The 17,782-nt window shown below is 45.2% G+C and overlaps 1 protein-coding gene across 5 annotated transcripts in view; it reads right to left on the bottom strand.

Annotated features, from left to right (window-relative positions):
• Positions 1-6,730: 6,730 nt before the first annotated feature.
• The window catches only part of RTL9 (retrotransposon Gag like 9), a 97,127-nt gene continuing 86,075 nt past the window's right edge, over positions 6,731-17,782 (bottom strand). For all 5 annotated transcript variants that reach the window (XM_054676408.2, XM_016942939.4, XM_054676410.2 and 2 more), the window contains 2 exons: positions 8,399-12,496; positions 6,731-7,861 (listed from right to left, as the gene is read on the bottom strand). In XM_054676408.2, the coding sequence (XP_054532383.1) occupies positions 7,742-7,861; positions 8,399-12,445 (4,167 nt within the window). In that variant the 5' untranslated portion in view covers positions 12,446-12,496 and the 3' untranslated portion in view covers positions 6,731-7,741. The remainder of the gene's footprint in view (positions 7,862-8,398; positions 12,497-17,782) is intronic.

Below are 17,782 nucleotides of genomic sequence, written 5' to 3'. Positions count from 1 at the left end.
GCTCCCAAATGAGAGTCAAACAATGGTAAAGATGAGATAACTGAGGCCCAGAATGGTCAAGTAACTTCCCCCCAAAGTCACACAGGTTGTCACTGGCACAGTTGGAATTTGGAACCCAGATTTTTAAGTCATTTTATTCTTCTCCCGACTCCCCACTTTCCCTCTCTTCCCTCTTCCTCTTCCTCCCTTCCCTCTCAGAGTGGAAGTGGTTAACTTTGGGGGATTGAATTATGGAGAAACTCTGAGTGGTGTCAGGATAAAAAAGGGTCCTATTCCAATGAATGACCACAGTAATGAATTCTGCGTTTAGGTTATTTTAGGTTTTGGTGGAAGGAGGAAGAATCCGCAAGACAGAGGTCACATTTCCCTGGGAATTCTCTTTTCAGTTCAAGTTCCTGGGCCTCCAGCAAACCTTAAAATATTAATATAAGCCCACACTCACCTTTGCTCTTAGGTAATCTCTGTTGCACAAGGCAGCAGCTGAAAGTTGTTATGGGTCTAAGCAGGGCCAGGAGTATCTGCCTCTCTAAACTCACCAATATCCTCAAGTGGTTTGAGGCAATAGCACATTTAGGGGTGGGCTAGAGAGCAAAGAGTACCACGGCTTCTCCCAGCATATTCTCCAAAGTGGAGCCTCCCAACAATATTCATGGCAATATGTTGCAGGATGGTTATCTTTGTAATAAAAACATATCAGAGGGAAGCTCAACATCATTATCCATCACAGAAATGCAATTGTATGGGGTTGCTTTTTGGGGTGATGAAAATGTTCTGAAATTAGATTATGTTGATGGTCTGCAACTATGTGCATACACTAAAAAACACTGAACTATACACTTTACTTTTTATTTATTTATTTTCTTAGAGACAGGGTCTCACTCTGTTACCCAGGCTGGAGTACAGTGGTGCAATGATAGCTCACTGCAGCCCCAAACTCCTGGGCTCAAGCAATCCTCCTGCCTCAGCCTCCCAAGTAGCTAGGACTACAGGCATGTGCCACCACACTTGGCTAATTTAAATTTTGTTTTCTAGAGACAGGATCTCACTATGTTGCCCAGGCTAGTCTCAAACTTCTCACCTCAAGTGATCCTCCCTACTAGGCCTCCCAAAGTGCTGAGATTACAGGTGTGAACAACTCCACCCAGCCAGAACTACACATTTTGAATGGGTGACATATATGGAATGTGCATTATGTCTTAATAAAGCTGTTACCAAAATATAATAAATTTTTAAAAAGCTATTAGAGGAAATTGTGGGAAAGCAAGGGTCACTCTGTTTAATATCCACTTACACATCAGTGCTTAAACCAGTGAAATTTTCAGCAAAGTTTGTCAAAGGGCAGGGGCTTCTTTTTTAAAAATTTTGTCAGCTGTCCCAGGCCCAGCCTAGTTCAAAGTACAGCACGTTTTTTAAGAATGGTGAATTGTCTCAGTTTTGTCAGAAAATGTTGTTGTTTCATTCGTATTCTTGCGTGATAGTTGAGCAGAGCAGAGTATATGGAATATAGAGGTCCAGAGTTTTGCTCCTCTAACACTGTATGTAGTTAGCCTAGATCTCTTCTCACTCCACTACACAAGCCTTAGAGAGCTCAACAGCTTATTGGTCTGCTGTTAAGATACCTCTTTGTTTTTTGTCCCTGCGGATGTTCCTTCTTTATGTCAGGCTCAGTTGTGAGTTTTTTCTCACACTTTACCCAACATTTCTCTGAGTCTCCAATGGGAAAAACCACTTTAGGTTATCTTTACCAAGTTGCTAAAACCAGAAGTGTCTGGTGCCTTTTTAGTGTGTGTATTCCCCCTCGACGTTAAAACTAGGTTAACCATCTGTGGGAGAGGGGTGCTGTTGGAAGGCAGCAATATGGAGTATCTAAAGGACTAATCATTTTTCTTCCTTACCCACATTTCCCCTTTCCTGAGGGAGAAGTGAAAAGGAGGGAGAAATAAGTGATGAGAAAGAAGTGTCAGCTATTGGTGTAACCATAAAAATGCCTTCCACTTTCAGAATCCTATACCCTTCCACACACAATCTGGGTCCAAGACGTATATCTGCTCAAAGGGAAGATGTTTAGGAGAGAATCTTATCCTCCTTCTTAGGCCAGAGCTCAGAACAGAGACTACTGCACTCTGAGGCTACAGTGAGACCCTTGGCAGAATCTCTTGAGCTCAATAAAATTCCACAACTTTTGATACTTTTCCTTGAATATTGAAGACATTCCCCAAATACCTCCAGGAAGATTCACATCTGGATCTAAGACAGGGAAAGAGAAAAGCAGGGCCATTTTTGCTCAGGCCTCCAACTTTATGAACTTCAAATATCGGTCACTGTTCGGTGGCAAATTTGTTCGGGAGAAGAGGGTGAATGCTCACAAGAGCCATCTGGTTCTGAATAACAAAGCTGTACATACAGTGGAGCATTGCATGTATAGGCTCTAGGGTCAGACTGCACGTGCTCAAATCCCAGCTCTGCTGCCTCTTAGCTCTGCAGCCTTGGGCCAGTTACTTAGCCTTTCTGTGACTCAGAGTCCTGGTCTGTAAAATAGGATTAATGAGACCATCCACTTCTCAGGGTTGTTGTAAAGATTACATGAGATAATCTAGATAATGTAATTAGTCCAGAGCTTGAGCCTGTGTTAAGTGCTCAATAGTTAAGTGCTCCATAGGTGCTAACATTAAACTATGGCTTTTGCCAGTTTTCTGTGTTGGATTTACTTTTAAACCTGCCTTCACAGTTTAAATAGAACCCCTAAAGAGATTGGATTCTGAAGATGTCCCAACTAGTCCTATCCTAACCCATCCACTTCCCAACACCCTCATGGCCAAGCAAGTGTAAGAGAGGAAACATTCTTTTCCTCTACCTTCTTAGTTCTGTAATTGGGACCTGAAAATTACACTAATAAAAGACAGATTTTAACAGGAGGAAAGAAATACAAATTTTGTTTGATATTAATATTTCAATTGTTACATGCACAGGGGCTTTCAGAGAAAATAACTGAAGACACAAAGAAGTGGTAAGATCCAGAGGCTTATATGCCATTTTAACAAAGGGTGACAATTTATGGAGAAGTGACAAGACAAAGGAAAAGAGGCTTGGGCTTCTAGGGGAAGTAAATTGTGGGAAGGTAAATATATGAGTGTCTTGGGTGACAGGTGCACTAAAATCTCAGTCTTCATCACTATACAATTCATCTATGTAACCAAAAACCACTTGTACCCTCAAAAACTATATATATATAAAATATATATATAATATATAATATATGTACTATATATAATATATATGAAACTAATAGAAGATACAGGTTATTTTAGAAAAGTTTGTTTATGCAGACCTATGTTCATGCTGACTTTCTGTCTCTAGTGATGATGACTGTTTTTTCATGGTACACGAGAGGAGAGGAAAAACATCTTCACAAAGGGAAATTTATGTCCTACTTTAACGCATATGGGGGTGCAAAGAACTCTTTCTGCATTTGCTACTCCTTAATTGCACCTCTTAATTGCCCTCAGTTCAAAATAATCACAATGCTAAAGTGACATATTTGGCAGTGGCATATTCTGATCCCCCTCAACAGAAAATAACAAGATCTTACATTTGTATGTCTTGCATTTGATTTTTCCAAGCACTATCACAAATCTTTACCCCACAATGCTGTGAGGTTTGCAGAACAATGATAATTACTCCTATTTTAGAGAAGAGGAAACTGATGTCTCAAGAGATACAGTGTCCTACCTGTTTAAAACTATCCAGCTTGTTAGAGGGAGAGACAGAAGTACTCAAAGTCAAGTCTTGGCTGGGCGTGGTAGCTCACATCTGTAATCCCAGCACTTTGGGAGACCAAGGCGGGAACATCACTGGAGGTCAGGAGTTCGAGACCAGCCTGGTCAACATGGCAAAACCCTATATCTACTAAAAATAACAAAAATTAGCCAGGCATGGTGGCAGGCACCTGTAATCCCAGCTACTCGGGAAGCTGAGGCACCAGAATCACTTGAACCCACGAGGCAGAGGTTGCAATGACCTGACATTGCACCACTGTACTCCAGCCTGGGCAGCAGAGCAAGACTTTGTCAAAAAAAAAAAAAAAAAAAAAAAAAACGAAAAAAGAAAAGAAAAAGAAAAAAAGGAAAGAAAAAGAAAAGTCTCTCCATCCAGTGTCATTTCAAACTACTATAATGTCTATTCTCCTACAAATCTTCCCTTTGGTCATAAGAGATCTAGCAGCTTGCTTCCCCTGTCCCACAGTTGTTCAAGTTGCTTTCAGACCATGTGAGGAGGAAGAAAACACACAATCCATAGGGGGCCAGTCTCTCTATAGCATGAGTTATTTTATCTCTAATATTCTGATTGGAGAATGAGGTTGAGAGTGCCTCAATGTCTGAAGCAATGGTGTATTGGAAGAAATGGAGGGGAAGGGTCCCTCATTTGATCTGATCAAAGTAGTCCAGTGTAGTCCAGTAGTCCAGTGGACTGAGCCTGGCTGAGCCCAAAGTGAAACTCAGAAATGACCTGAAACTGTCTGAGGAATTCATCATTCAGCAGCAACCTGAGCCTGTACTTGTATGGGAATAGTGGTCTTTAAGAGAAAGTTCTCTATACTGTTCCCTGAGGAGCAGAAACAGAGATGAGGTTGGTGGGTGAGAGGATGGTAGAAGGATGAAGGAAGAGGAAAGGTTGACATTTGCTCTCCAGCTGTGCCCCAAAGATTGGTTGTGTGGAGAGTGTTCCTGGCATTTCATCACCTGGAACAAAGTGATTTGGAAGAGATCTGGATTTACAGCACCTTGGGTGAGTCTCTACTCAGCGGGAGTAGAGACCAGGTAGAAAAACACAGAAATGGGGGCTGAAGCATGGGTCTGGATAGAGGACCTGAGGGCCTTTGTTCTTGACACAGGAACCAAGTCTGAACGTTTGAGCAAGGGCAGGGAGATGTTGTTGCAGGTAGAAGCTGAAGCTGTTTTTCTCACGGGGGCCTCACTGAGACGCGTGGTAGAAGCAATGTTTTTTTGGTGTCCAGGTAATAATGGGTGGCACGGAATTCAAAGAGGCATTTCCACCCTTCTGGGGGAGCCATCAGTTCCATCAGCCAAGGCTACCAAAGAGAAGGCAGCACCACTAAGGCTCCACTCAGGTGTGCAGCTGTGAGCACTCCAGAATCCACGCCTCCTCTGAGGAGGGGTTTCTGTGTTCTCACAGCCAGAAGCACCCGCCAGTATCTAGGTGGAGTGTAGTGGCTCCCCTCAGGTGGCAATGTGGGCAGCTGACCCCCATGGGGCAAGGTAGGAGTCAAAGAACAACAGGAGAGGACTATCTCAGAGCATGTGAAACTTCTGAAATCTGCCACAAATCATTGGGGGAAACCTTCAAGGGATTAAGATTCTGTAACACAGGTGGGGACAGGGGTCCATGACATCCAAGATTTTCCTACTTATGGGACTTTATTTTTACCCATGGACCAGTGAGGCCTGGAGAAACTTGAAACCCCATTTTATAGCAGATGAAATGGTGTCAAGTACTTGGGCATATGATAGCCCAGCTCCACGTAGATGCTGAGGGGCTCTTGAAACATTTCTAAATAAAACCTTTAGGATGGGTAGAAGAACAGGGACTGAGCTCTGGCAGGGTATGATTGGGCTTCATTTGTTCCATGTATCTCTAGTGATGCTAGCTTGAAGGAGAGGACAGCAAAAACAAAAAGAAGAAGAATGGCTAGGGAGAAAAATAAAGAATTGCCATCCTTCTCCATTATCATGGCTATAAGAAAATCAGGTTCATTTTTAAGACATTGTCCTTTCTGTATACATTTTCCAGGCATAGGTTGTGAATTCTATGTTTTCCATTTCTTTTTCAGCAGAGAGAAAACTCGACAGTGCTTTTCCTAGCTAAAAGCAATCCTGGCTGAAAAAGGACGTCCAAACTCCACTCAGTCTTGGACTGGGCTAGGTGTAAGCCAACAGACCCAGAGAAGAAGGGGAAAGCTGGGTCCCTAGGGGCTGGCCATCTCTCTTTCTGGAATTCATATTTCCTGACTTATTGCACCTTCTTTTTCCTGAGGTAAAAGCACTGGTGATTGAGGCAGCTGCAGGCAACCCACACAGCCAGATTCTTATGTACAGTATCATGGGGCTGGCGATTTATCTGCCAATCTGTCTTTCCTGAGTATCATTTTCCTCTTCCTGAAATCAGACACAAAGTTTAGGGTAATGGAGCAGTGGACTTGAGTCCTGGAGCAGTGGACTTGAGTCCTCAGAGAAGGTTAGGTCTCTGTTCCTGAATTACCATCTCTGCTGCCACCACCCTAGATTGAGTCACCTAGCCAGTCAGTTACCTGGACTATTGCAGTAGAGGGCTCAGCTGCTCTCTGATCCCTTCCTCCATCCTGTCTCCAAACTGTTGCCAATTTAACTATCTAAAATAAGTTTCTAATCATGTCTCTCCTACTGTTGTTGAAAGATCTTTGAGTAACTCAATTATATGGACTACTATTGAATACATAAATTGGTCCTATTTGCATCAAATTCCCCATTGTCCTGATTTCTTCTCTTCACAGCCTTCACAATTCCAATCTAAGTTCAGTGTGTTCTTGTTCTCCCCACTCCATTGGAATGGAATGTTCATATCAGCAGGATTCTTATCCGTCTGTCCCCCAAAGAGTAGCTGACATAAGTTACATAACTAATATTGGTTGAATAAAGGACTCAGTAAATCAAATTCTAGGAGCCACAATGAACTCTTTTTTCATAAATGAAGTTTATTTACTTTTATAATTACAAATGTAACACATGCTTACTGTAGAGAATCTGAAATGTATAGAGAAGTAGAAGGAAGAAAATAAAAACTACCCATAACCCCACGACCTGAAGGCAAACACTGCTCACATTATGTTCTAACTATCTATGCCTGTTTATAGACCAAGACCCTCATCAAGAGTGCTGGCCATGAAGCACAACAGCCAAGGGGAGTGAGAGCAATCAACAACTGAGGGGGTCACCCAGAGGTCAGAGCTAGAGAACCCCCACTGAGGGACAAGACAAAGGCCATAAACAACAGATCAAGAGGTCAGAAGCTGACAACACAAGAACAAGTTGTGTTACTGTAAGAATGTAGTGAGATGGTGCTTGTCAAGAGTTTAGCCCAATGCCTGTCACATGATACATTATCAATAACTGGTAGCCATTATACTATCACTATTATTATGGGTCAAAACGAATGGTTCAGGATGGATACTATAAACAGGGCAAGGACCCTGGAGACCCATTTTAGGTGCTATGAGTTGGGGCATATGGGGCAAGTCTACTGGGTTACAAGGGTGGTATAGGAGTGGGCATCGCTCTCCTTATAGGCTCCCCTGCCAGGTGAAATAGAACCAGGGCTTCCTCAAGTTTGCCTGTTGACACATGGCAAGATACGCTAAGGGTTTTTTGAGGTAAGATATGATTTATCCTGCCTAGACTTCTCCCTGGACCAAGAACTAGGACTGGCCTCGGTGGTGATGGGAGTTCAGAACCTCATACACCATACACTCTTGTAGTCCACACTCTGATTGTCAGGGCAGGTCTTAGGCATGTGGGTGAAAGAGAAGGTCAAATCAGCCAAGTGAGAGGTAAGGTGGGATGTGCCTGGAGCGGGAGGCTGAAGGGTGAAGGCAACAAGGTTTATAATGTAGTTTAATGGAATGGGTCCAGGAACCAGTCCTCCAGTTAGCGGTCGAGTCAGATATCACAGGAGAAGATTCCATGGAGTTTTACTTGTTGGTATGGGCCTTCTGATGATGGCCTGTGCTCTGTCCAAGGTGATCATGAAGACCTTCTTGGGGGTCTCCATGCTCTTTCAGGTAGTAACAGCGTTTGGAAACATGCTGATGCTGGGAGTGAGAAAAAGACAACAGAGGTAAGAGCCACACTTACTATGACAACGGGTGTTCTGCCTGGATAAGTTCTGTGACTTAGCAGATCAAGACACTTGGCTAATTTATCTCACTTGCATACAGTGTGACCAAGGAGTAGGCTATTCTAATTCCCTAGTGACCTGACTCCACAACACATGTTGCTGTAGATGGGCCCCAGCTCCCAAAAGACCCATTTATTAGAATTGGACTTGGAACAAGGGGAGAATTGGAACTGAGCCCATCCAGTTCCCTCATAATGAGAAGAATTAGTACTTCAACTATCCCACGTTCTCAGTAACTTGGGCAGGACATTGCTCCTCAAAGTAGTTAATATACCCAAAATAACTGCAGAGCCATGCTCACTTGATGAAACTGCTGGGGTTTAATGGTCTAGGAGCTCCATGCCTCCCCCTTGCCTCTTCCTGATTCTACTCAAGGAAGCAGGATGTATTCCCTGTCGTGACCTCCTCATTTCTCTGCTCAAAAACCTTCAGCGGATTTCCCCCTCATTACCTCCTCAGTCTGCTGCTGAGAGCTCAGTTCATTCCCCATGGCCTCCTCATTATTCCGCTTACAGGCTGTTGGCAGAACCTGGCTTGAGTTGCCTGGGGAATCCTTCTCTTCAGCCAGCTGGCACTCGGTGTACAGAGACCTGTCTATCAGCTCCTTTAGGCTGCCAGCCACCTTCAGGAAGATCCGACCCATTTTGGTGGTAACAGCTTCTGAGAGTCCTTCCAGAAACCTGGTCCGTAGAATGGCATCAGACCAAGACAAATGTCGGGCCAGCAGCAGGAAGTCAGTGGCATACTGCCTGACTGACTTTTGGCCCTGTTTGGGATGGCAAAGAACAGCACTGAGGATGTCTATCTCAGACAGGGAGTCATATATGCCCTGGGATCTTCTCAGGAAAGATTTATTTTCATGTGAGAGAGGTTCTCCTACCTCCATTTGCAAGATGAACCACCTCTCTGCTGCTCCCAGATGAAGAGACACCAGAAATGCCATTCTCTCTGAATCGTCCAAAAACCCCTTCATTTGCTTCTCCTCATCAATCTCCATCTCTTCCTCCACAGAGCATGAGCCCCGGGCTGCTTCCTGCTCTTCTAAGAGGTAGCAGAGTGCTGGGGTCAACATTCCGAAGGATGGCACTTCCTTTGGTGGTGGTTTCGCAGTTTCAGGAGTTGTGGCAGTCATGTGCGATGTGGGCTTTGATCCAGAGGCTGTGATGTTAATGTGAGAGGTGGATGCCTCTCCAGAGTCTGTGGCTTTGATTTCCGGAGTGGACATCACTCCAAAGGCTGTCTGTTGTGTGGACATTGTTCCAGGGCCTGAGGCCCTCATTAGTGGTGTGGACATCCCTCTAGAGTCTGTGGCTGTCATTTGTGGCATGGACATACCCATGCCACATCCAGAGGCTGTGGCTCTTGGTAGTGGCATGGGCATCGATCCAGAAACTGAGGCTCTCATAAATGATGTGGACCTTGCTCCAGAAGCAGAGGCTCTAATTGGCGCTGTGGCCATCCCTCCAGACACGGTATATGTTGTTTGTGGCAAGGACATAGATCTAGAGTTCGCAACACTGCTTTGCAATGTGGACGTTGCTCCAGAGGCCATGGTTTCCATTAGCGGCATAGACATCTCTCCAGAAGCCATGGCTGACATTAAAGGCATGGGCATTGTTCCAGAGGCCGGGGCTCTCATTAACGGCTTGGACATCCCTCCAGAGACCAGGGCTGTTGTTTGTGCAGTGGACATATGTCCAGAGGCTGAAGCTCTCATTAACTCTGTGGACACAGTTTCACAGGCTGAGGGTCTCCTTAGTGGTGTGGACATAGTTCCAGAGGCTGGAGCTCTTACTAGTGGTGAGGACGCCCCTCCAGAGGCTGGGGCTCGCACTGGTAGTGTGCACATGTCTCCAGAAGCTGTGGGCATCATTTGTGATGTGGATGTCACTCTAGAGTCTGGGGCTCTCATCAGTGGCATGGACATCCCTCCAGAGGCTGTGGATCTTGTTAGTGGCATGGACATTGCTCCAGAGATGGGAGCCTTCACTTGTGGCATGGATGACATCATTCCAGAGGCTGTGGCTGTCATTTGTGGAGCAGACATGGCTCCATAAGCTGGGGATCTCAGAGGCGTGGCTATCTCTCCAGAAGCTGGAGCTTTCATTAGTGGTAGGGACATCTCTCCAGAGGATGAAGCTCTTGTGAGCAGTGAGGGCCTCTCTCCAGAGTCTGAGGTTCTCATTAGTGGTGTGGACATTGTTTCAGAGGTCCAGGCTCTCACTGTTGGTGTGGACATCACATCAGAGGTTGGGGAATTCATCTGCATCCCTCCAGCGGTCATGGACCTCATGGGCGACATGGACATCCCTCCAGGATCTTGGGTGCTCATTGGCTGACTGAGCATCTTTCCAGACGCTTTGGCTCTCATTAGTGAGGCAGGCATTACTCCTGGGTCTTGAGCTCTCATTAGTGGCATGGACATCCCTCCAGAGACTGTGGCTGTCATTTGTGATGTGGACATTGCTCCAGAAGCTGTGTCTCTCATTAGCGATGCAGACAACCCTCCAGAGGCTGTGTCTGTCATTTGCGGCATGGACAGAGCTCCAGAAACTGTGTCTCTCATTAGCAGTGTGGGCATTGCTTCAGAAGCTGTGGTTGTCATTTTCTCCGTGAACATCGTTCCTGAGGCTTTGGGTGTCATTAGTGGCTTGGACAATGCTCCAGAGGCCAGAGATCTCATTTGTGGACAGGACATCACTCCTGAGGCTGTGTCTCTCATTAACAGCGTGGATGTTGATCCAGAGGTTTGGGCTGTCATTAGTGGGGTGGACATTGCTCCAGAAGTCATGGCTTTCATCTGTTCTGCAGATGTCAATCCTGAGGCCATGGTTCTCATTTGTGGCATGGACATTGCTTCAGAGACAGGGGCTCTCATTTGCAGCATGGACATTGATCCAGAGGCTGGGACTGTCAATTGTGGCATGGACATTGTTTCAGAGGCTGTTGCCATAACTGGTTGGGTGGACATTGCTCCAGAAGTTGGATCTTTCCTCAGTGGCGTGGACATCTTTCCAGAGGCTGTGGCTCTCTTGTGTTGTTTTGCCACGGCTTTCATAGAGCCTGTGGGCATTGCTCCAGAAGTTTTGGCCATTGTTAACTGTGCGGACATTACTCTAGAGGCTGTGGCTGACATTTGCTCTGTGGACATCACTCCAGAGCTTGGGAGTGTCATCAGTGAGGTGGTCATGGCTCCAGAGGCTGGAACTGTCTTTTGCAATGTAGACATATTTCCAGAGGCTGGGGCTCCCATTAGCGGTGTGGACATTGCTCCAGAGTCTAAAGCTCTTACTGGTGGTGCAGACATCACCCCAGAGGCTGTTGCTCTCACTGGCGGATTAGACATCATTTCAGAGTCTACATTTTGTGTTGACCATGGGGACATCACCCCAGAGCCTGGGGCTGGCATCGTTTGGGTGGGCATCACTCCAGAGGGTAGGGCCGTCATTAGTGCTGGGGACATTGCTTCAGCATCTGGAGCTGGCTTTGGTAATGTGGACATTTCTCCAGCATCTGGGACTGACAGTAGCGGTGTGGACATTACTTCAGAACCTGGAGATGACATTAAAAGTGATGACATTATTCCAGAGTCTAGATCTGACATGAGCGGGGTAGGTATTCCCCCAGAGTTTTGGGTGCTTGTCGGCTGGGGTGATGTTCCTCCAGAAGCTACAGCTGACATTATCAGTGAGGATATTGCTTCAGAGTCCGTGCCTGACATTAGCAGCGAAGATATCTCTCCAGAGGCTAGAGCAGTCATTAGCACTTTGGACATTGCTTCGGTGTCTTCATCTGTAATTTGCAATGGGGACATTGCCTCAGAGCTGGGAGCTGGCACTGGCTGTGTAGACATCACTCCAGGATTCATATCTTGCATTAGAATTGGGGATATCTCTCCAGAATCTGGGGCTAGCATTAATGGTGTGGACATTGCCTCAGAGGATGAAGTGCTCATTATAGGTGTACACACCGCTCCAGAGGATGGAGCTGGCGTTGCCAATGGTGATATCTCTGCAGAATCTGGTGCTACCATTAGCGTTGCGGACATCGTTCCAAAATCAGGAATTGTCATCATCCCTGGGGACATTACCCCATACTCTGAAGTGGACAGCAATGGGGACAATGTTCCAGAATCTAAGGCTGGCATTAGCAATGGGGATAGTGCCCCAGAGTCTGAGGCTGGCATTAGCAATGGGGAAAGTGCCCCAGAGTCTGAGGCTGGCATTAGGGGTGGGGACAATGCTCCAGAGTTTGGTACTCCCATTAGAGGTGCAGACATGGTGTCAAAGACTGGAGATGTCATCAACTGTGTGGATGTCCCTCCAGGGTCTGAGGCTGAAGTTGAGACTATAGGCAACTGTACATGAGAATGCAGAATCTGTACGTCTGCTCTGGTCTCTGTCATTGGTCTACAGAAGGCCATCTGCTTGTTTTGGGGCTCAATATTTTCCTCCCTCATTGTATTGTTGAATCGCAGTGAATGTAAGGGTATTGACATATCTGCCACAGCCACAGGATAGTGTGGAGGGAGCCCAGGAGGCAAGAAAATCTGTAAACAAGAAACAAGTTTAGAGGTCAAAAGCCAGTATCAAGAAGATTTGGAAACAGACAAATTGTTCATGGTGGAAACCTGTTTTTATGCGTTGTCAGGTATATGGCATTGAAGGTGAGGCTATCAGATTAAAGAAGCTGTGAAGCAATGAACAACTTTGGAGCTGGAGCAAATATCCCTTCTGCCTCTATCCTTTTCAAACCAACCCAGCCTCTCAGTTTGTAAATGCTATAAACGCCAGCAGCCTCCGCAGCCAGGAGCCTGGGCAGTCCTGACTCAAATAAAGCAGCAGCACCACCTTCTGGCCAAATGTGAGAAATGCGGATTCCTGGCCTGTATTCTATCCCACGGCGGTACTCACAAGCCAGCCAAGGTACTGGCAGGCCTGAATGGGAAAGTCCTTTGCCCCAGGATAATTATTAGTTCCTGGGGCTCATTGAATTCTGCCAGTGGTTTAATCCTCATTTTACTACTCTGATGGCCCTGAATGTTCTCAGGAAAAGGGAGACATTTATCTGATCAATGACTGACAGCAACATTCCATGAACTGAAAATTCTGCTTATTATTTTCATTATTCTTATTAATAACAGCAACCACCACCCCATTACTACTATTTATTTATTGCTTCACGTAGTATGTGCCAGGCACTGTACTTTAGACAACTGTCACAACTTCCTATAACGTGAGGGCCTTTGTAAGCATTATCCCATTTGGGTCTTACAATCTCCTGGGCAATAGATAATATTATCCCCATTTTACCAGCTTTCTCAGATTAGCCAGGGTCAAGGCTAAAATAGGGTCACTGCAACAGTAACAAACTGTATAGCATTGACTCTGACCCCCTCCTGGGGGTTGCCTAGTGTTTGGCATCCCTGAGCTTGCATTCAATTATTTCTCTGACATCCCAGATCATGGGTCACTTAAAGCCCAGTGTCTGGCATGTCCAAGTTTCAAGTTTCTCTGATGACATGGGGGTGGGCAATCCAGAGCCTCACCCCTCCAGCCTGCTCCAATAAGCAGCCCAGAAGGGGCTTTTGGACACACGGCTTGGAAGCCAGTGCAAATATTACACAATGTTGACATGTCCCCACAGCCTGCCCATGCCAAAAGCAGAAAACTTGCTACTTTGGGACAATGTCACAAAAGTCATCAACCTCATGGAATTGTGATTCCATAATAATGAGAAAACCTGCAACAGAAATGCTAACAGTGAACATTTCTTTAGCATGCACTGACTGGCAAACACTCTGCTAGGCACTTTACATGTATCATCTCATGTGGTTCCCATAGCAACACTAAGAGATTTCGGTTGTACTCTTCCTTTATCTTACAAATGAGAAAATTCAGACCCAGAGAAGCTTAATAGTTTGCCTGCGGTCACATAGATTCCTGGGTCCATCCAGTTCCAGAGCCCCCTACTCTTCACCAAGGTGCTATAAAGATCCACCTCTCCCCCTTACTCAGTCACACTACCGAGACCCCTGCCTCTGTCTCCAGCCTGGATAACCCCAAGATGGGTTGTCATAAAAGAAATGCTGGCCTCCTGCTGACACCCTGGTTATTGTAATAATTGTAATAATTGGTGCAATGGGAAAGATGAGTCAAAAAAGCAGCCATAGACCTCCACCTCCCATCTTCAGAAAAATATCTGAACATGCCACAGTTTCCCACCAGGCAAAACCCAGAAAGATCTTACCTTGCCAGTGACGGAGAAGAGGGAGAGAGTATCCTTTGCGCCCCTAGCTCTTTCACTCTGGCCAATTAACTTATACCTCGTGCCCAGCCAGTTCATTAAAGTAAGACACAGTACCAACAGCTGTTCTCTGCAATCTCCCTTTGCTATCCCCTGCCACGCCCCCCTGCCTGCCAGCCAGCCTGCCCGCCCACCCGCCCCACTGCTCCTGACTTGCTACTGCTTGCTCTGTCTCTCTGGTCCCAGATTCCTGCCTCTATATAGGCTCTGACATTTGCCTCTGGCCGCCTTTCACTTGACAGTCCTCCAGAAGCTCCGCTTTAGCACTTGGCCTATGCAACTCCACCCCTCTTCCCTGTCGCCCCCAACAGTCCCACCAGCCTATGCCCCACCCCACTCTGCCCAAAGAAAAGAGGAGATTGACACAATTAAAAAGATGAGATGAAAAGGGTCCTGGCTCAGGAAACAAGATACGTGCCCTCTGCAGTTGAGCAGACACAGGAGTCCTGGGACCCAGGCACTGCAACTGATATGACATGGAAGCACAGGCAGAGGGCTCGAGGGAAAGAAACTGAGGCTGGAGATTGAGTGGAGCAGCATGAGAAACGTTCAAAGAGGTTCAGGTGCAGGGAAAGAGGGTTTGGGAGGATGGACAGTGGGGGCTGGCAAGCAAACACCTTAATAGAGCCCTGTAATGGTGATCATAACAAAGACAATTTACCCCAGGGTCAGAGACACGGAGAAAAATCCAGCGACCGGTATCCCTGCCATAGGGCTAGGATTCAACAGAAAGGCTCCATGGATTTCAGACAGCTAGCAAGAAAAGCACACCAGCCTTGAGCATACCAGCTGAGGGCTTGTTCATACAAACATGGCTACAGCCTGCTTTCTAGAACTGGGGCACAAGGTCAGAGTAGAGCTAGCAGAAAGGTTTACCAGAGTACTCCAGTTTTCCTGAACTGGTGCACTCAGTCTAAGGGGAGAAACCCTCAGTCTAAGGGGAGAATTGGTCCCTGAGCCTTGGATAGGGCAAAGCCTCCAGGTGAAGTTAAAGTAGCCTAGGTATAGGGATGTAGAGTTTGACAAGGGAGGCATTCAGGTCGTTATAAACCTCATAATTAACGACCAACAACAACTGAGCACTTGGGCTAAGCACTACATATGCACTATATAATTCCGACCTCCCAGCAACACCTGTAAGGCACTGAGATCATTCCCATTTTATACATGAGGAAATGGGCTTGGAGAAGTCTATGTGACCACGGTCACATAAAATAATAATAATAATTTTTTTTAAATCCCAGATTTCAGCCCTGGCCATTCTGTTTCCAAAATATTTTTATCTCTTTGTAATCAGACAAGTGATTAGAAACTCGGAGTACTCTTCTCACTGCCATCTCCCCTACATCCCCACACCACAAAGCAAGGAAACTTTCTTACTACAAATGGCTGAATCCTTGTAGTAATAATAACAACAACAACTGATATTGCTTGAACTCTTCCCATATGCCAAGAATGGGGCTGAGGGCTTCACCAGCATTATCTCATTTGATCTTGACAATTACCCTGTGAGCTAGGTCCTTTAAATTCTCAGTATACAGGTAAGGAAACTGAGCCTCCATGAGATGAATTGACATGACCAAAGGCACACAGCTCTGTGTGACTCCAGAGCTCACTATAGCATACTACTCAAAAGAAAAATTCCAGTCGCTCTCCTCTCCCTTCAAAGCAAAAAAAAAAAAAAAAAAAAAAAGTCACAGAATAGCCATTCTGTTAACAATGGCCTCACAACAACTACTATTATTATTATTAACACACCTAACAATTAAAGCTAACGTTTACTGTGCCAGGCCCTGTGCTAAGTGCTTTACCTATATGATCTCATTTGACACTCACAACATACTACGAGGTAGGTTCTATTAGCACCTTCATTTTCCAGATGAGAACAGAGGAACAGAGAGGTTAACTAGCTTTCCCAATGTCACACAGCTACAGGGCACTGTTGTTTATGTTCTAATGCAACAATTTTGGAAATAACCTAAGTGTCTAATGTTAGAACACAACTTGTTTAATGATTAAACGAATCATGGTGCAATTGTAGCAGCCACTATTGTAGCCATTGAAAATATATTCTAATGTGTACATGAGGATCTGATTATCATAAAGATAAATATGTAGATTTCTGCATAGAAAAAAACCTGGAAGGATATATACCAAAACGCCAACAGTGACCACAGTTGAATGATGGGATTAGAGGGGATTTTTAATTTTCATTTTCATTATCTGTATTTTCTCATTGGTCTATAATGGACCCATAATACGAAAAGAAAAAAACTAATAAAAGTTAATTTTATTTTTTTTAAAGATATGTTTCCCTAGGGTTCTTTCTCAAGCCCTTTTCACTCCTCTCCTTGCAAGCTCTCTCTAGGGATCCCGGACATCCACCCCCCGACCCAAGCAATCTTTCTACCCCGACAAGCTTAATGGTTGTACCACTTTATTTTGTGTTTTATTTTTGGTTTGTTTTTAAAAATAATTTCTTCTTTCTCTAACTTTTATTTATGTTTAGTAATTCCATAAGTAATCTAGGAGTATATTCTTAGGATAAAGACTTGAAATCCTCCATACAGACAAAGCTAAACTCCTGAAAATGCCCCACCCCCCATTCCCCGCAAGTCCCATTCCTCTGTCTGTTCACAGTTGGGTGTGTCTTCTTCCAAACTTTCTCTAGCTGCAATGGCATTCAGAGTTCATATCATTCAATTGCTTGCAAAACCCAGTGTGTGCAAAGAGCTGCAGTTAGAAAACCATGCTAGCACTGGTCACCCCAGGGTTCCAAGTTCTGACCCATTGTGACTATTTTCATCAGCCTGCTTCTAAGGAGGCTACTGAGAGACGGTTCTTGCATGCTCAGCCCATGTGAGGCATAGACTTCCGTTCTATTAAAGCCAGAGTCTCTAGGAACACAGAGAAGAGAGGCCTTCTAAGGAAGGAAAAGCCCAGAATTTGCCGCTTAGCATCTCTCAGGTCCCTCACGTCCCACCCAGTCTGCACTGATCAATACGGCTAGGAGGTGTCATGCTCCTGCCGCCTCACAAAAGGTAATTGAGTTTAGGGGATTGCATGGCTAGCTGCTCAGGGAAATAAGAATAAACAAGAGACGGTTCAATATGTCAACAAATAGCTTTCCAGCTGTTGAAAATAAGCCTTTCCCTAGATTCTCAACAATATTCTTTCCCCAAGCCCTAGCAAATAGGCATCCAGATAACTGAAAACAGACAACCTAAGGCTAAAGAAATACCTGGTCTACTTTAGGATCTTCTTCCTTCCTTGATCATTCAGGGAAGTAGAAGCCCTCCCCACTTCCTTCCTCCCCCACAGCCCTGACACTTAAAATGCGCACCGGCTCTTTATAAATAAAGAGGGGGAAATAGCTAGCATTTACTGAGTGCTTACTATGCCAGGCACTATGTTAAACACTTTACATACCTCATCTTATTTATTGAACGATAAACAAACAAAGTGGCTTTTTTACTCCCATTTTCTAAATCAGCTAAAGAACTGAACTAGAGAGAAATTAAAATGAAGT

The sequence above is a fragment of the Pan troglodytes genome, chromosome X (assembly GCF_028858775.2).
Source record: "Pan troglodytes isolate AG18354 chromosome X, NHGRI_mPanTro3-v2.0_pri, whole genome shotgun sequence".
Classification (NCBI taxonomy): domain Eukaryota; kingdom Metazoa; phylum Chordata; class Mammalia; order Primates; family Hominidae; genus Pan; species Pan troglodytes.
Note: the sequence above shows the minus strand (reverse complement) of the source record. Positions and strands in the feature narration are given on the sequence as shown.